The following is a 20,044-nucleotide window of genomic DNA, read 5'->3' on the forward strand; positions in this document are numbered from 1 at the left end:
AAAATCACACATGGTTCATACTGTGACAAAGTACGAAAGCGGGCAACCGGCCATTAGTATATAGAAATCAATGCTTACCTGCGACGCTTCTCACATTGTATTAGATTTGGAGCTGAATTTCACAAGTTGTTCCAGCTAAAGTTAAATTATGTATTAAATGGAAACAAAGCCCTTGTCTATTGACTCAAGAAAGAAGTTATGAACATATTTTGCAGTTTGGCCTAGTTTGTTGTTTAATTTGCATTTGAAGCAATCATTACACATTTTAGTTGAAATATATTTTACATTAAGTATGTTGCAATTCATCACACAAAGCATTGCGGTGCTCTAGGGTTTGTCGTCCAATTTTTCTCAAACATCATCAAGCAACCAAGATGCATGTATGCAAGATGTGCCAACGATATGTTTTGTTTTGACATGTAAGCGTATAGGAAAAAAAAATCTATACTACGACAAACTAGCGAGTTTGGCAGGTTTTTCTACTACAACGTCATATACTAGCATAGATTCTTGTCATTTGTCGTTTACGACAGGTTCTAGAGCACCGCCTAAGTATGATTACAATGAGTTTCGTTATGTTTTTGTTGGTGTATCTTACACTACCTTCAGTTACACATTATAGTAAGACAAGATGGTACACATTGTAATGCTTAGGGCACATAACAACGTATCCATTTGCGATTAACATTTGTGAGGAGATACTGTACATGATTATTTAACGATGGGAAAATCAGCCACACTTTAGACGATATCACTTTTCTACCAATTTTATTGAACGATATAAATTATGCAGGTGCTTAAGGAAAATTTATTGTACTTCTACATCGATTGGTAATCCACAAACACCACAGCCGCACTCATACTCAAGCACACAGCTCTGTCGTAGACAACAAACGAGGGCATCAGCAATCGGTAGTTGATGAGATACGATTGGCGAATAGTAGGGCATATGGATTGGACTGCACAGGAAAAACCACCAAATTCAAACCCTGCGCGGAAACACACCGCATTTGCTTCGCAGTTGGGAAGCCCCGGCATAAATAAATATACAACTCACCAGACGGACCGGTAACGAGCGCAGGGGGCCGATAATAATCTTCCCAAAAGATCGAGCACCATTCAGCTACCGAGGCAACCGGCCAAATCCCATCTCAAAAAAAAAAATCTAAACAAACAACGCTTAAACCGATACACGATCTGTCATACGCGGTCGCCCATACGCGGTGCATTAGTCATCAGATCAGCATTTTGACGGCACATAACAAAAGTTTTCCGCATTGTTCCATATTGTTGCGCAAATACGTTTGGTTTTTAATTACAGCTTCTAGTTTTTCGCTGCCTCCAACCACCTTTCACCACTTACCTCTATTTACCTTGTTCAAACCTGGTTCGATAGATTGATGCACATTTTACCTTCAACGCTTCTGTAATGACCAATCAAACCCGATCAATAACAAAACAGCAAAGAAATTTTCGCTGCAGCTACACACAGCAACACGTACACTTCACCCCCAAACCATCTACCAACAAAACAAAAGGGAGTTTCCTTTGCAGTGCGTTCACATTGCTAGCTCACTGCTGGTACGAGGCGTTTGCGAGCTAGTAATTGATTGGATTTGTCTTTAAGTGGAGTGAAATTTGAAATCTGTAAAGCAAAACAATTAACAAAGCCTTTGAAACTCCCTTTCCCACACGTAACTATGTATCAAACGAGCGCATACGCTTTATACACGCCACAGCATCGCCAGTATCCGGTAAAATGTAAACACTGTTCTCAGCAGCAAATAAATTTGACCACCACGCCACTCAGTACACAATACAACAAAACGCTATATTTCTCGCACAATTCAATTTTCCGTAGCTTTTGAGTAGCGCGATTCTAGCAAAACGATCGAACTAAAGCTTCCTTACCGATCGGACCGATATTATCAAAGAAAAAAACACAAAGACCGGCCCGAAGAAGAAAAATCTTCCCGGGTCGATGGACGATGAAAGTGGGGTCCATGCAACAAAACCACTGCACAACGGCGAACATCAACATTAATCAGTTTTCCGACTTTTCTTCTCTCTTTCTCTTTCTTCTGGTCTGCCGTGCGAACCGTCCGACACCTTCCCGTCGGTTTAGATCATTTTCAAAGAAAGTCAAAACAAATCTAGCTGAAGGAGTGCCATCCTATTTTAGAAAGAACCAGGGGGGGCCAACTCAGAGAGCCCCCATAAATTCACCTTCTAGTAGTAATATGGAGTTTTTAAGAGGCGTTTATGCATTTATGCAAGTGAGTAGGTCATCGGTGAGTATCACGATACACGGAATGTATTGAATAACACTCTAGCTTTATTTATACCTAGCTACCGTTCCTAAGTGAAAGGTAATTTCAACTTATCGACACAAAAGTGTGGCGAGCGATTTTCCTGAAGATCTCCTAACAATTTCGTCTGACGCATCCAGTTATGTCGAAATGTTCTCCCTAAGCCCCAATCTGACTATTTACCTAACCCCGAAACTCCTCTAACCTCAACTTTTGCTCCCTCATCCCGCACAGGTAAACCATGTAAAGACAGATTCTTCAATTTTTCGACTACACACGAATGCAACGGTTATCCTCTTGGTAACGTTTTCGATCGCAGTTACAACAAGACAGTACGTCGGAAACCCAATAGACTGTGTACACACTCGGTAAGGTCATCAGCCAAACAAAACCGGGGTGTCTTCCTGCATAATGAGCATCTTCGTTGCTTCTTTACCTCCCGTTCCATACCACCCGGCAGAGATATTCCAGAGGACGTCTTGAACACCTATTGCTGGATACACTCAACCTACACTGTGGTGGATGCATTTATGAAAAAGCAAGGCCAGGAAGTGCCGTTTCCTGGGGTCGACAATTCACAACGAAGCGGAGCGCTAACGATAAGACACACTAAATACTACCAATGGGTAGCATTTACGCTGTTTTTTCAGGTAAGTGCACTCTCGGTGCCGTTTGCATCGAAAGCACCCAGACCCTCACCAGTGTCACCGTTTCCGTTGCACGGTGTCCATCGTTCGTCTTTTTCTATCTCTTGGGTTGGTTTTGTTTTTTTTTATCCATCACCGCTCGTTTTGATTTTTCTCACATCCACACACTGTACCCTGTGTGCTTCGATAGTTTTTCTTCGTTTTTGAGTGTGAGTTTCATTATTACTAGGCGCAAGTCGTCGCAAGACTCGCGCGCATTCTCTCCTTCTCTCTGTCTCTTTATCTCGATGTCAAATGCACTGCCAACACGTGTGTATCAAGCCGATGAGTGTTAATTGTTGTGCTGAAGCATTTCTGAGTGTTTGTCGTGTTTTAATTGCAACGTTTTTTTACCTCCACTGCTCCTCCACCACCCACTGGTCAATTTCCAACCACACACTGGGGTATCCGGACTGGGCAACACCAGTCACCACAACACTTCCTTCTCCGTGCGTGCTCCAAGTTCCTCCACGTTTCGGAAAGACCACCACCACCATGGTCGACATCTGTTTTTTTTTTTAGTGCCTTTTTCGTTGTTGTTTTCTACCCTTCATTTTCCATTTTGTGTCCGTCCTCTTTTGAGTTCCAATTCCGATCCCGATTGTTCTGAGATGTCAACTGCAATGCGACCAGTTTTCAGGCCAACTATCTCCGAGTGCTTCTCAAGGATGTGCTCGTCCTCGAGGACAGTATGTTTTTTACACACACACACCATCCATACATATACACACATACACCTTTACTCAACCACCCCATTCACAGCGAAAAGCGTGGAACGAAGGGATGGGAGACTGGGATGATGAAGAAGAGCGGGGAAGCACTCGGAACGACGAGTCATCTTGAGGCGAAGGATTACTAGACTTTCAGTGATTGTCTTTCGTTCGAACTAGGATGACTCTTGTAGTTTCCACTTGAACGCTGATCGTCGGACAAGGACAATCGTCAAATGTGCTTCCGGGCGCAAGCAGTTGCTCCATGAACAAACGTTTACGTCGTTAAGTGACGTTCTCAAGCCATTCCTTCGACTCGTACCATTTCCGACCAGATAGTATCGTTTTAAGCTACTAAAGAGACAACAATATTTTCCTGCCGTGTGTATCCAGCCTTTCCGTTCGCAACGTAAGGGACGTGGGAACAGTTTTGAAAGTAAATAAATTCCTGCTAAGCGTGTAGCAATTAGAGAAATATTTAGCCAGGATCGATGCGCGGCTCCACATTTTGCCCCCATCATACCGGGTGCGTGTTGGTTAATTTGTGATCCCCGGGCTAATGATATGCTTTGGCTTTGATCCCGAACGCAGATTTACCATCTAATCTTGCAATCATAAACACTTGTCACACGAAACAATTAACTACACGCAACGCATGGTCGGATCGGATAACACAAGACCCCCCCAAGAGCAAACACACTGAAGCAGAGGAGTGAAAGGAAATTAAAATTTACCGCAGCCCGCAGCGGTACGTTCATCGGTCACGTGACGGTTTCGTTTTGTAAGTCACGATTGTGCTAATTTGATCGTTCCGTTGACAAAATCAGCGGCACTTTTTTTATTACCGCTTCATTAAGCAGCACGCAACCGTACCCAAGTGCACGCTTGCAGTAGCGCCATTTGGCGCCATCGCCCTGTTCCCTTTTACCCACCCAGACAGCGTTTGAAGCCGTTGAAAAATTCATCATCCCGCAGCGGTACGGTTGCGTATCCGCGCGATTTGGCTGCGTACGTATTGACGTATCGCCCATACGCTAATGCCGGCGGCATACGTTTCTAACCCTGTACGAAGAATCTGCTCCTCCTTCGGGGTGTATTAAGCCGCGTGATGTGGGGTAACATTCCGTTAAAGTCATCCCCCAAAAAAACGAACGTACAGCAGCTCGCGCGACTGCCGCGTTACGGAGATGGCAGATGGCCCCCGACGGAACGACCCGTATAAGCGTATAACCGTGTGACGTAATCATTTTCCGATAGCTTTCCTCCCCAGGGAGGGAACACGGCAAAATGCTGATTTTTGGTGTTCATTTTAAAGCAATCAGCATCCATTTATAACGTCATCATCATCATCATCATCATCGTCGTTCGATACACGCACACGGGTATGCACAACGTGGATGTGATTCCTTCTTTTTTGCCGCAGCAGATCCGCAACGCTTGTGTTGGATTGCTTTCACTGATGCCACCGAAAGATACCGGGCTGCTTCCCGTATTTCGTATGTACACACACACACACGACCCAAGGGTAAACAACGCATTTTAGCATTTCTTTTTTTTTGAGTGTGAGTACATGTACGTATGTGTACGTGCGTCGTACGTTAAACTCTTTCCAATTGGTGGAAAACGGAAGAGGAGAAAAAAACCTCACGCTGCTCAACCAGCTTGGCAGATGGTGGTGCGCCCTCTGCCGTCAAATCGGCAAAGCTACATTTTTAAATCTGAACTTGAGCACTAGGATGCGAGCGTTACAGATACTGCCCGTAACGCACTTCTAATCTTCTCAACTCAATCCCATCTGCCAACTGTAAAGGAATGATGGTTTCCCCATCGCAGCGCCAGCCGCCATTATTGGTGCAGCCCCGATCGCTGACAATGGCAGGAGTCGTCGCAGCGTTGCCAAACTCCCAAAGGACAACGGTCCGATAATGAGCAGTGAAAGCTTACGTTACGGTGACACAAAGCTCAGCCAGAAGCAGAGAAAGCGGGCATTGCGATAAGATTTAATTCCTCTGCAACAGTTCCGGGCTGTATCTTTTGTTCCGCTTTTCGGCGTGTGTGTGTGTGTTGCGTTTTTGGAAAGAATTACTGACCACAACGTCACACTGCGCACAACAAAAAAAGGAACACAACACTGGTGGGAAATGCATTTACCACATTGAACCGGCCGTACATTGTTGGATGACTTTCCGTAGTGAAAGTGCACATGTTTTATGGGGTGTGGAAAACTGGAACGAGAGGCGCGCACCATGCCATGCCCAACCCGATCGATCGTCGGTGAGCGAATCGTACGGGAATCGATCACACTGGGCGTAAAAAATAATGCCACACATACACGCTCGCACCCCGTCACGGACTCGGACCCGTGGAAAACTCTTACTTATGTATTAATATACACATAAAGCGAGCATTTTCTCAACAGGCTGGTGTGTGCGTATGCGAAAGAGCAGGAACGGTGCCTACTGACCCTGTCGCACGCGGAGTACTCCTATTGAGAATGCATTGGTGGTATCAAGCGTGCAAAAGAATTAGCCACGAGATGTTGGATGCTGCCAATTGGAGGCAAAACGGGAGAAAACGAAAGAGAACGAATGAATTACTGAAAACTCGGGGAGCAACGCTGTATGATGCTTTGTGTTTTTCCGCTGTTTTTTTTTTCTTTTGCTGGCTTACACACAGTGAAAAGAGTTCATGGCTGAGAGCAGGAGATGCATCGTCCCGAAAAAAGAGGGGGGAAAAATCAAACTACATACTAAGAATGAGATAGAGAATTAAAAATATCAGCAGTGTACGCACAAATCCGTGGAAAAACCGCGTCACCACGGAACAGGCGGGATGCGGCGGTCTGGCGGGAAAGGGGAGACAAAACCTCTTTTTCCGCCTGTTTTGGTTTTGCGGGTCCGGTCCGGTACGCGCGTCTTGCTCATTCCTCTCCGGGGGCCGCGTCTCACCGGAATGGGATAGGAACTCCCTTAGAGGCCATGAGAGCAAACAGAACGCGCGCCGTGCAACGCACACATTACGTATTTATAAACATTTGAAAAATCTTCAACAACCCAGCACACATGTCCACGGTGAGACACGTCGAGGGGTTTCCCCCCCTTCTCGTACCCGTCCGCCTATGGTTGTGTGCGTGCGTGCGTGTATATGTGTGTTTTGGGGGTAGAATGATGGTGCCAGGTCCATCTATCGGATGCGGAGGCCAGCCAGATTGGCCATGGGCCACGCCACGGCGAGAGATATTTATGTTTAGAGCAGCGAGTGCGTTACTAGTGTGAGCCGAGGCGTCGAGACGCGAACAACGCCGCGTTCGGGTCCCGGTTTTTCGTGAGACCGCGTGAGATACGGGCGCGCCAGGTCGGGCTGCGTACGTCCCGATACCGTCCCGTCCCGTTCAGTTCGTGCGTCCCGTCCGACGATTTCCTGACGTGCGTGCGTTTGTGCGTGTTAACAATTAATTCCATCCACTGCTTAGCCGTTCGCTCTCCCCGTTGCCCTCCCCCCAACCATTTTGGTGGTCAGTGAGTCCCTCCACCCGAAACATTCCTTTTCCTCAACTGCGAAAGCTCTGAAAAGGTCGAGAGCGGGAACTGATCCGATCGTGAATCTGGTGAAGCTGATTCGATGCCGAAACATTATAAAACGCCAGTCCTCGCCAGTTTGGATTGGTACACTGCAGTACACCGTGGTACACCGCCTGGTGTGAATCTGTGCCCGATAGAATCGTTCAAGTTGTAGAGAACGGCGAGAAATACATAAAAATGCGCGCGCGTGCGGCTAATGTTGCCCATCCGCCTCGTTCTGTCTGTCTGCTGTCGTCCGTCTGGACTGGGCTGCTCGGGCGGCTCGGTTCGGTAATGATGAATATTTTTAATTACACGGCCTTTTATCGGACCCGCCCGTCCGTCTGTCCGTCCGTCCGTGCAGCCCCGGCCGTCCGTCGATTCGCGCGAGCGACGTTGTTTTGATGAAAGGCAGTCCCGGCACCTTGTCAGTTTCGTCAGTGAGCTTCCTTGCAGGCGTTAAGTGAGCGCATTCATTAATCAAAACGCAAATATGTGAAACGCGTGCAGGTTATTTGTTTTCCCCGAAAGCGAATACAGGAATGCTGGGGAAGCGTGTGCACACTAATCATCGGCCCAACCCAATCGTTGCGTCTAATTGAGTTGGTCAGCACCTCGGGGCCCCCTCCGACGCCCCGATTGACCGATCACGCTATTAGCCGTTGTGTTTTGTTGAAACGAAGCGAACACAGTTCATTATTTCCCACCCCCCAAAAAACCCGTTGTTTGACATGCAAGTGAGCGCTGATGACTGCACTGTCCTCTGCCGATGGCTGTGACGTCCATGAAAATGGCTGTCACACTTGATTATGGTGTACAGCGACTGCAGCTGCACGTGAAGCACTCTGCACCGCATAGCACGGGCAGCAAGTTGCGAAACGGCAGCAAAAGTGCCAGTCAACTGTGACTAACGCATTCAACTTCATCTTCGATATTGAATCGAACACAAAAAAACGTGACGCTATCGGGATGCGCTGACTCACTCGCTGCCACCTGACGCTGACACATCGTTTGGCGAAAACAAAACCACTGGCACAAACAAAAAAGATCGTTGCACTGTTTCGCAAAGGGTGTAATCAACTGCCGAAACGAAGCCAAGAAACGGCAGCACTCTCTGGGCTGGAAGGAAACTCCTGGTAGGAATTACCGGTCGCCTGCAGCGTCGCGGCGTACGCTGTGCCGATTCTGTCACTCGCGAAGGCTGCGTTTGAGTTGCGAGGCTGTGTTGCGATTATTCGTATCCGTTGCGAAGCAATTGAATTAACCCCCGCTTGAGCCTGGTTTCGCCCACACAAACAGTCACGTCACGAACGTCAGAACCCTTTTTCCCGGAGGCTGAGCAGATACCCCGAGCCGAGGCCCGGAAGCAGCTAAGCCCCGGGAGCTGCAGTTGATGGGTGGAAATCGAATTGATCGATCGGTAAGGGAGTAATTCAGTCAGACGGCGACGGTTCATCGCATCACCTATGGCATCCAGGATAGAAGAGATGCCAGCAACGGGTTTCTGCGAACCGGGCGATGCCGTGGACGATGATGTCGGAGGTTTCGGATTTCATCATTACATGCCGACATCTGGGAACTCCCCATTAGCCGTTTTTGGCACACCACGTCACTGTCACCCGAAATGTCCCGGATGACGAAGCTAAGCAGGGGTGAAGTAAAGACCAGGTGGAACGGCTACTCATTAACGAGCGTTGCCGTTAAATCTGCAGACACCGGTCAATCGACGATGGTTGCTGAAAGGGAGCTTAGCTGATATTTTTACGCTCTCTCTCTCTTTCTCTCGCACATACACACTCGCTGCAACCACATTCCCATCTTCTTCCATCGAGATCGGGTTGCTACTTCCCACCTCCCCCCCCCCCCCTCCCCCCTTCTTCCACACAAAACATCCCTCGTCTCATGCTCACGGGAAAACAGCATTATTCAGCACGTATATATATAAATACTGGCCAATTTATGTGTGCACCTCGGAACGGCGCACCTCGGCCTGCGAGTCGATTTCTCGGGGCATAAAGATTTATACCTCGTACATGTGTGTATCATATGGCCGTCGCTCCGTACCGCAACGCTCCGTACCCTTTCCTCCCCGGCACCCCGGACACGCTCCCCATACACACGGCGCAGCGTGAGGAAAACTTCTTCATTGCCGCGGCAGCGAAATATGTGAACTTCGTGTACGTGCGTGCGCGTGCGTTTGTGTGTGTGTATATAGGTTTCCCGGCAGTACACTTCGTGGTCGTGATCGTACGTCGCTTGATCGTGCGTATCCACGTTCGTGCTTAACGGCGCTGCGGTTTATTCAGCGTTTTTCCTTTTCGATTTACCCGCCACCCGTTTTTCCTTTCCCCCCGCCTACTCGCCCGAATGCTCATCGATATCCAATATGCGGTGTATGTGCATAGGTGTGTGTGTGTGTGTGTATCGTGTATGCCACGCCATTGGAACGAAAAATCGCTTCATTACGCTACACGTGTTTCGATGTCGGGTGGACGTCGATTGTTAAATAATGCTGTAGCTCTGCGCTCAGTGTAGCTCAGTGCTCGGTGGGCGCGTTTTGGATTTATTAAAAACGCCCCCATTCCACCGGGATGACTCCTGGGCAAATCTTGGCCTGCCTGGGTGTGCAGTCACCTGGAGTGAAAAGCGGCCGTCCGGACCGAAGCAAACCGAATGTTGCGGGGCCGTCACCTAAATCATTCCGATCACACAAATTTACCCACCTTCGCACGCTCGCCTCCCCATGAGCACGAGCGGCGAGCACGAGGTGCTGACGGGTTGATGCCGGTGGGTAATAATTGGAGAGTTATGTTTATGACCAGCACCAACGGGTTAGCGATCATTTTAAGCTCAATTCCTTCGGTTACGCCTCCCCGGGTGGTGCCGTCCGGGTTGGGATCGCTTTAAATGCCAATGAAGAGCGTTTACATCATTTCCGTACCGATCGGCTCTTTTGGCTGTGGGTTTGGTGTGGGATAGTTCCAACGGTTTGCTGCTTCCAAAACGCGGTCCCGCGGAACAGGCGGATGGCGGATGTTAATCGCTAGTATAAACCCACAGCAGTCCCACATATTGACATTGACGATTTGCGTGCTCTTTTTCAAGTATTTCAAACATATCGTACCGGGGCTGATCGATTCGAGCACCGGCCTGACATCGAAGAATCGATCGTGCTCTTGAAGAGCGTTTTCCCGTTTGATGTTTTACCGCATAGCGAACCACACACACGCACACATGTTTCACTTCCGCGATCGATCTTCGTTCACATCCTGGTCGCGCTTCAAAAGCATAACAAATGACTGGGCGTCGAATATTTCCCGCTTGGGCGATACATTTCACACTGGGTGTTTGTGTGTGTGTTTGAATGTGGACGTACGGGGTACGGTGGGAACGCGCTGAATGGAAAAAAGGGCAAAGCAGCAGCAACAACAACGGCAGAAACTGTCGAAGATGGCCGTGTATACACGGGGCCCATTAAATCAAACACTGGACCCGCAACCGCTTTGCTATTGTACCCGTGAGTACCGTGTTCTTTATTTCTTGCCAACCAAACCAGCCAATTTCCATGGAGGGCGTGATCGACGCCCGGACGCAATGTTTGTGTTTGACCAAACGATGCGCACAACCATTGCTAAGGGTGGCGTTGTTGGCAGCCCGCGTGCTAAATAGCGGCCATTTTTCATACCGTGCGGTTTTTGTGCTCCGGGCCTTTACTTTGTTCGCCTAACCTTGGCGGGATGGAAACAATGCAGCATCCGTAATGCGTTCCATCCGGCACAGTACGGAACGCACGCTGCGCCCATTTTTGCCCGAACCCGCCGTACAGTGGCCATCGATCATCGCAAGGATCATTTGCTGGAAGTTGCCCGTTAAGCACGAACGGATCGTTTATTCTCATCGTGTCGTGGTCCGGCGATCGTTTTGTTGGCAGCCGTGCAGTGCACGCGATCGTCGCTCTTAGTGTGAGTGCAAGTGTTTCTGTGTGGTAACACACTCTAATGATATGGAAGTGATATTGAAACAAAAAATACTTTACCGGCTTTGGGTGCTATTGTTGGGGATGTTTGGGCTTATTGAATTACGTGTAAACTTCAGTGACGTTGGGATCAAGAGTTAAGACACAGACATGATGTGGATGTATCTGGTAGTATTCCAAGAATGGTTTTAGTCTTTGAATTTCGCTAAATGTGCACGCGAATCAACATCTAGTTTTTCAAAGTCCATAAAAATGTTTGTAGTTTAGTAACAACTGCCACGAATATCATGCTCGATTGCGCAAATGAGTATTTGTGTTCATTATATGAAGCGTTTTCAGCATGAGATAAATCATTCCTTGCTGAAAAGCCATTCGAATCATGAGGATACCCTCTAAAGGATCATGAATTTTTGAATAACAATAAATCTTTAATGATTTCCGAATCTTAGAAGATAAAACAACCTTTTAATGTACAAATCTTTAAACTATTCTAGTTTTTCGAAGACGATTCGCAACAAGTTTTCCATGTTGGAATTTTGTAAGCATATAATTGACACGATCAGTCACCCTGCAGTCTGACGAGTGAATCGGACACTCTTACTGGGCAATCCCTTGAGTTGAATCCTTAAAAATTCATGCATCGTCGGCGAATTGCTGGAGATTTATGAATTTTGAACGCCTCAGAGATTGACTGTTTGAAGCTGTTTTAATTGAGAATCAAGATAGAGAATCATTCATTCCGTTCAAAGAACTCTTTATCTATCGCTCTATCGCTCGCTCCGTTCAGACGCATGAATCTAAACCATATTCATCCAGAGCTAGTTCTATTTCATCTGTTGCTGTACTCTGTAATGAGCGTATTATGACCTATCATAGATATGACATACGAGCGGACAAATCTCATTGTAATTGTAATCTGGTTCATCATTTGCATCATGATTCACACACACACGAACACATTTTTCACACCTTTCCCATCGAACGCACACTATCCTGATGGTAATGTTTCGTTTTGCAATCTTCACCCACTGTACCGCACCACGCGTTACACATTATTTTTACAACACATTTTGCTTATTGTATTTTCACATTCACACATACACATACAAACGCAGCCAATACACATGCAAGCAACTTGCTAAACGGTTGTTACACTTTCCAATTGTATGTTTCATTGTCACTAAACGGTTGATTTAGCTCTTTCTCCGACTCTCGGTGTGTGTGCGTGCGTGTTTTTGTTGGTGTACTTTTCATTTCCCATCTCTAAATCACTCATTTTCCTCTCGTTCTTCTCTACCTTCCCCTTACTTCGCTTGGCGACCACGAAAATAGCAAGGATACAGAGAACCGATCACACCACCAGACCACCAGTGGGTGCCAGGCGTGCGGGAAACCGTATAAGAGTGTGTGCGTGTGTGTGTTTGCGTGTGTGTGATTGTATGTCTATGAAGAGCTCCATATGCTTACTTCAAGGTACCTAGAGAATTTTTCCTACCATTTTTCCTCTCTGTCTGTGTCTCGGAGGGATGATTTCTTTTTTTGTCCGTGTGTCATTGAACAATTTTGTGTCACTGCTTGTGCCTTACTTTCCGCTTCCGTCATTATTCTTTGTTTCTCCCTTCAGTTCCGTTCCCCCCTTTTTGTCTTGCACACTCTACCAAACATCCCAGTGGCAATTCTGCGAAAGAATTACAATTTCCTACCCGACCAACGCCGGGCCCTTTGCCAGGCACGATTCAATTCGCTACATTATCGAATGCTCGAATGCTCGTTATCAGATTTCATTTCGATCTTTTGGCGTCTTGTGTCCCAGGGCCGGCTCCCGTACCCGGCTGCACACAGTGCACGGAGCAATGGGCAACAATAATAGTGTATTCATTGCAGATCATTGGTGTGTGATGTGTTTTCGGAATCGGATTTTCGGTCCCTGTCGGGGCCTGTCGAAACAAGTGTACCACGGCTTGTCGTGTCTGTTTTACATCGTTGGCCGCTTGGTACGGTGCCTAACAATGGGAACTCAAGTGACAGAATAATCTAAACAGAAGCGCAAGATGCGAATTTCCATTTCCACCCAATCACGCACCTATTGACGCTATGCATAACGATACAGAAGACCATTAATATCGGAAACGTGATTCTTATAGTAAATCCTCCATGGATTCGTGTGATATACGGACACGAAGATTAGCATCCGAGATGTTCTTGTGCGCCCGGTTGGCGTTCAAACAACGTTACAATTTTTATCCGTGAACTTTCGCCGCAACCTGCTCCTATTGGATTGTTTTACTTTTCCGACACGGACGACGCGGCTGCGAAGTGCAATAACTGGCGCTCGTTAATCAATGCAGATGGTTGGAATAATCATACGCGATTGGAAAACCGCTCCGCTTCCAGAAATGTGGGTCTCTTCGGTGGGTTAAATATGAATTGTGACAGCGGTGCGACCAAACTCATCGGCAATCGTTCACACAGGCTTGCTCAAAGCTTCCATGGCGCGCGATTCGAATGCGAAACACCGGATTCGGGTCGAGCCCTCGATCCGACGAGACTATACCCGCCAACCCACCGGGGTGTCTTGTTACTTTCGTTGGCCCCATATGTCTTGGTCGGCGTGTGTATTTGCTCGGCTGCACCGGGGTGGTGAACGAGTACACGGCTGTCTCTCCTGAAGGAGATGGTTGCAAATGAGCAAGGGAGAGAGGGAGGAGGGGAAGGGAACGGGGTGGGGATAAGGGGATACAACGGAAGATGGAAGACGCTCGTCTTTCGCAGCCGATGGTACGATTCGAAGACGAGTTTCCAATCAGTCACAGGCCGCCGTCGGCAGCGGAAGCAAGCGAGCAAGCAAGCAAGCAGCAGCAAGCAGCAGCAGCAGTAGTAGTAGTAATAGTAGTGGTAGTATGCAAGCAGTTGACGTCTGTTGGCAGAAAGTTCGGCTGACAGAAGTACGCGCGCGAAACACGACGTCCGTACGCGGCTGCCAACAGACAGCAGACAGCAGCAGACGGTGTGCGTGTGTATCGGGCAACGTGGCCAATCGTGTCTTACGGCAAAATTGGACGTGCAGTTAGTTGCATTTTCCGCGAGGAATTATTTGACCAAACTGCCCTTCAACACGATCGGGTTTTTGTGACCGGATCGAATATGTGTTTTTTCTTCTCTTAATTCTATTTAGTATTTGTCTTGCTATGTATTTGTGAGTGTGTGAGTGTGTTTTTCCGTGTGTTTCGTTGTAATGCGATACATCTGGACTGGTTATCTGCATCAGCGGCAATGTACCAGTCGCTTGCAAAACCGATTCCTTCACGTAAAGATCACGTTCGCTTCAGTTTCCCAACTTTACTCCCCGTTTGAAGCTTTCAGCCGTGCGTTTGCGTGCGTGAGATGCTCATTGTTCCATCTGTTTTACTTTCGCCTAGCATCTTACACAGGCGATCGAGGAAATCGCAGCGCTGTAACTTGTCCGAGCTTGTCTCATCCCCTCCGCGATAGGTTGTTTGTGTCGTGCGGTTGAGAGTGGCCGCCACGCATACAGAGCGTCAGTGTAAGGAAAGGATAAAACATCGTGTACACGATTTGTAGCAGCGGCAGCTGTGTAGTGAGTTGTTGGGTTGAACGCGACACAAGTATACGAAACGGAAAGCTTTCCGCGCTCGGTGCCAAAGGACGAACTGTTCGCCAAATCTTTAACGCCAAAGTGTTGACTGCCGCACGCGGAAGCAATGGTCTGTGAGAAAAAGCATGCCTTAGCAACAGTGGCTTCCGAGTGTTGCGCTATCGTCAGTGTGCTACCGTAGCTATCGATCGTCACGCTTCCTTCCTTCCGTTACCCATCTCCCGTATGCCAACCCGTGCGTGCAGAATCGTGAACACCGGGGCAATATGGTGGTGAACTGTTTCACTAGAACATTGGGCAGTCTTCCGTACCGTCACCGCGACTATTACCACTATTGCCGTTTAATGGACGAACTGCTGGACGATAGAGTAGAGAACGTGCAACCGTTCGCTCCGCACACCGTTGGAAGTCGGCCGAAAGTGTCCAGCGATCGGCGAAACATTCATCGCACCATCACGAAACATTTAAGTGGAGTTACAGCTTGCCCTGAGCAGGAGAACGTCTTCCACTAGCGATTCCTTGCGAGATTTGTGCTTAATTTGGTGTGAGGTCCAATTGCGTTTAGCTCGATATCAACCAGCATATCACATCACATACCCAACGCAAAACAGTAGTCGCAGTAGTCAGCCTAGCATTAAGCATGACCTCGGTGCCTCGGAATTAGTGCCTAGGTTTTGTGTAAGCGTTCCGTGTGCGTGCGTGTGTGTGTGCCACTAGTGTCCAGGTTGTTTGTGGCTGTACGTCATGCGCTAGCGAAACCGGTCTCTGGAATAGCAGTGTGGTCCTTCAGGCTTCCACTGGCTGGGACTTGGAAACCGTTCGATCGTTCAAGCTAATCAAACACTCGCCACGAACCAGCGCGGGAAGCGCACGACAGGGAGGATCGGCGGAAGGATCTGCCCGCACCGTCACGTCCAGCGAGAGCCCCCTAACAGCTTCCCCCGGTAGGAAAGATGTTGGATATCTTCCGTGGCTTGAAGAGTCTCGTTAAGATCAGCCATGTAAATACCGACTCGCCCGTGTTCCGACTGCACTACTCGATCACCGTTATCATACTGATGTCCTTCTCGCTGATCGTCACCACGCGCCAATATGTCGGCAACCCGATCGATTGTGTGCACACGAAGGACATACCGGAGGATGTGCTGAACACGTACTGCTGGATCCACTCGACCTACGCGCTCAAGAGCATGTTCCTCAAGAAGGTCGGCACTGAAGTACCGTATCCGGGCGTCGGCAGCTCCGAGGGCAAAACGTTGGATAAGAAAATTTACAAATACTATCAGTGGGTCTGTTTCTGTCTCTTCTTCCAGGTGAGTTTGGCTCCGCGGTGCGGGGCCGATACCGTGTGCGTGTGTGAATGTTGCTTTCGAGTGAAGTAATGATAGTGGAAGCGAATTAAAATTCCGCCTCGTCGCACCGTTTGTTTGCTTGCCGTCACATAACACCGTAACGCTGTCGTAAAACAGCGCGGCGCACCATTATCGTGCCACTTACTTACTTCTGCTACTTACAAACTAGCCGTACCACTCTTTATGGGTCGTTTGATCGGGTAATTGAAGGTGTATAACATCGGCAAAAACAACTGTTCGAAATCTTTAATGCCGATTCAGTCAAACCAAACGGACACTTCATCAGACACACGCTGCCACGCTGCTCCGACTGCAAATCTCGGCGAATCCTTCCTGCCATTGGGCGTGGGAACGGCAGTGGGGGATTTGGCCCCGAGGGAGCGAGGTTCCGTTTAACAACACGTTGATGAATTGGCTAACCATTATTTCAATCGCTTCTCTGTCTCGATCATTTCCGTGTAACGGTGCTGTAAACCGTCTCGCTCACCGTCTCGACCATCCATCCACCCACCCAACAGCACACACACACACACATAAACACGTACACAACGTCCGGCGCACATAAATGGACGGAATTCTTCGGTTGTGTTCTGTGTTTCGTTTGCGCTAGAAATGTCGCAATTACCACGTCGTCAAATGGCAGGCAATAAACTTCTGCTGGCTGTTACCGTCCTCGCCGCTGTACGTCCTTGAAAACGCACACCCTCTTGCACACCCGGCAATCCCCCCCCACCCATGTCAGCCTCTTTTCTGTAACCGTCCATTTTGACGGCCGTCACCACACGTCACCTCTTCTAGCAACTCCCCCTCCCCCGTCCCGTTTTCGTCACAAACGCTGCCATTTGTTGTTTGTAATATTTTCGTTGTGTTCGGAATGCTCCGCGGCCAGTGAACGGTGGCCCGGTGTAAGCAGGAGCAGTAGCAATTTTAATTGGCTTTGGCTTCGATTTGAGTACATCCTGGGATGAAGTCGACACCCGACACACCACTATCCGTTCCTTCCCCGGTCAACCAGTCAGTTGGGTGATGTGCTCGGAAGATTGCGGCCGCGCCCTGTTTCATCCTGTCTCTCAAGCGAACCTGTCAGACGAAACCGTGAACCCGATGCGACTGGCCGTTCAAACGAAATTAGCGCTTTATGTGCGAGAAAATCATTGGGGATTTGTGGAACTCTCCGGGAATTGGTTGAATGATGCAATAGGGAGTTTTATTGTATTAAAAAATCGGACAATTTTTTTCGTCTCGTGTTGCTAAATGTTGGAAAACACTTACTCACCGAATGGCATCAACTGTCTAAACAATAGCTGCATGATTCAGACCCGAAATGGAATTCTGTATGATTCAACATTACAATACCTTCATGTTAGTCACCAGCGTCAACAGTAGAACATTCTACAATTCCTTGGGTCGTGCAATATCTGGGCACTATACCCCTCTCTCTCTCTCTCTCTTTCCCACCCGGTTAGTGCCCCCGACAGTGAGCGACCATGTCATCGCACTGTGTGATGTGTATTTATTTACCTTATCACATTTTAAAAGCACGTAAATCTCAAACAACCAAGTGTCGGTACGTCTCGGCCAATTGCTTTTTTTGTTCTACCCCACCATTGCTCCTCAATTTCCGCATGGTCTTAATGGACGGCGCACAAAACGCGTGTGTGTGTGTGTGTATGAGGATTACGATCCATTTCGATGCGTGCTCGATTGCAGTGTGATTTGGGTTTTTTAAATAAATATCATTCAAAGAGAAATGTCCGTCCCCTTGCCACGGGGCAATGTGCGCATACGATGGTGAAGCAAATGGAGGCGCCCGGTTGCTGTTGACGCAAGGGACTCTTTTTATTATATCTATATTACTTCCTGACCCGCAGTGGATCCCCACTGTCACGTGCGTCTCTCCCGTGTGCCTCCCCGTTCCCTCCCCTCTCTTCCTCTTTCCCACGCATGTATGCACAGTGGGTTTTCGTTCCCTCCTCTCGACCCCTGCCCAACCCTCAAAACCCTGCACGATCCTGTTCACAATGCACACAAGTGTGTACACTGTTTTGAATTTATTGTCGAATATAAATTTGAGAAGCTATTCATTTTTCGCGGCGCGGGGTGTACAGTGCTGTAAATCTGGTACCATCCGTGCCAGCAGATTTGACGTTTTGTTTGGTCTAAGGGAGCCCGGATCTCTACCGCCGATCCGTCCCCTAAAAACCAAACGCCAGCCCGGGACATCCCGCTGGGGCTGGGAATTCGGTAGAGCTTGCAAACACCCGTGAGCAGCACCCGTGAGTCTGTTTATTGTGAGCATATTTTGTTGGACATGTTTTGTTTTTTCAAATCGGACTTTTCAACTCAAATATCGGACCGTTGGGAACTTTGTCGCCAATCTACCCATTTTGTCGTCGGTGGTGCTTAATGATGGAGTTTTTGCTTTCATCCTGCTGATGTATACGCTTCTGTTCGGGATTTGGTGGAAAAGTATCGAATCAGCAAACACAAAATCTCATCGCTTCGAGCGTTTTTTTTTTGTTCAGTGGTACTTGCCCTCCACGCGGGGTTTTTGTGTCAACCGGTCGGTGACGAACAAACAATGGCTGCCACACGAGCGTGCTTGCGTGTGTGTGTGTGTGTGTGTACATCCTAACGGTGTTGTTTATTGTTTTGCAAAGTATATGTCCGAACGTGTGTATTCATCGATAATTTATCGTGTTTCGGATACCGGCCGTACGTTCCATTTATAGCGTCGTTCGTCGGGCTTTTGAGGAAAGTTGCAGATGAAATTTATTACTACCAAATACCTTCTAAAGTACATAAAATTAACGTTTCATTCAATTGGTGTGTACATGATGCGTGAGTGTCTGTGTTTGTGTGTATGTGCGCGGTTTTTTTTATTCATTCCCCTTCGAAACATCTCATTGTTTACGTGGCGCGGCTGCACAGCCAAGCCACACAAAAAATAACTATGACATCACAGTTCTCGCAACCATTATCCTACTTTTTCAAAGCAAATGAACGGACCATGACGGACAAATGGCTATAAAAAAATAAATAAACCCCCCACCCTCCCCCTTCTCCCCGCACTCTAAGCCTCCTGAGTCCCGGGGGAATCATTTGGGACGGTTGTGCAAAACGGAGACCAATTTAAACATTGCTCCCTATCATTTTCTACCGCCCAGCACCAGCAGCGGCAGCAGCACTGCTACCTTCGAATTTATTTTGCATGAAATCGACTCAAATTTTAATTTTATTTTTCCTAACTTTTCCTTCTTTTTTGCCGATGTTGTGTGCCTGCTTGAGTCAAAAGTCAACCGAAAGAGATTTTGAGCACCAGCCCAGTTCGGGGCGCAAATATGAACCTGAAAAGGAGAAGAAAAATGGGACCAAAACTACAAAGCGGTTTGCAATTGAAATGATTCACCTCAATTGTCCCCGGTGAGAAAGTGAACCGTTTGTGAAGCAGAAGCACCAGCAAAACGGGCAAACCCCAGAATGCACCAGATGTGACCGAATTTTAGAGGCAATCTTGGTCGGTCAAACAAGCACGGATGGGGGGATGGGGGGATGGGGGAAAACCTTGAGTCGGTCGCAAAAATAATGCAACGTCGGTGGGAGAGTGTGGAAGGGGGGACACTGGGGATGCACTCGAAAGAAAGTGGAAACAGAGGGAAAAACGAAAAACGGGCCAATGAAAGCAATGCTCCCAATCTAGAGCGGTCTAGCGCTCTATGTACCGAAGGCAGTGTGGCAGAGAGAATTTCTATGTGGTTTGGATAAAGGATTATGCTTTGCCGCCCCCCTCCGCCCCCCTTCTCCTCTTCCTTCACCCACCTTGATCCCCTGGTGT

At 48.0% G+C, this 20,044-nt stretch overlaps 1 protein-coding gene across 2 annotated transcripts in view; it reads left to right on the forward strand.

Annotated features, from left to right (window-relative positions):
• The first annotated feature begins 2,152 nt into the window (after positions 1 to 2,152).
• LOC128709484 (innexin shaking-B) overlaps positions 2,153 to 20,044 on the forward strand; it is a 21,469-nt gene continuing 3,577 nt past the window's right edge. Inside the window, exons 1-3 of one of the 2 annotated variants that reach the window (XM_053804486.1) lie at positions 2,153 to 2,291; positions 2,544 to 2,677; positions 2,770 to 2,959. In XM_053804486.1, the coding sequence (XP_053660461.1) occupies positions 2,241 to 2,291; positions 2,544 to 2,677; positions 2,770 to 2,959 (375 nt within the window). In that variant the 5' untranslated portion in view covers positions 2,153 to 2,240. Of the gene's footprint in view, positions 2,292 to 2,543; positions 2,678 to 2,769; positions 2,960 to 15,810; positions 16,171 to 20,044 lie in introns of those variants that run through there. The other variant, XM_053804488.1, reaches the window with a different exon arrangement.

Source organism: Anopheles marshallii, chromosome 2 (assembly GCF_943734725.1).
Source record: "Anopheles marshallii chromosome 2, idAnoMarsDA_429_01, whole genome shotgun sequence".
Classification (NCBI taxonomy): domain Eukaryota; kingdom Metazoa; phylum Arthropoda; class Insecta; order Diptera; family Culicidae; genus Anopheles; species Anopheles marshallii.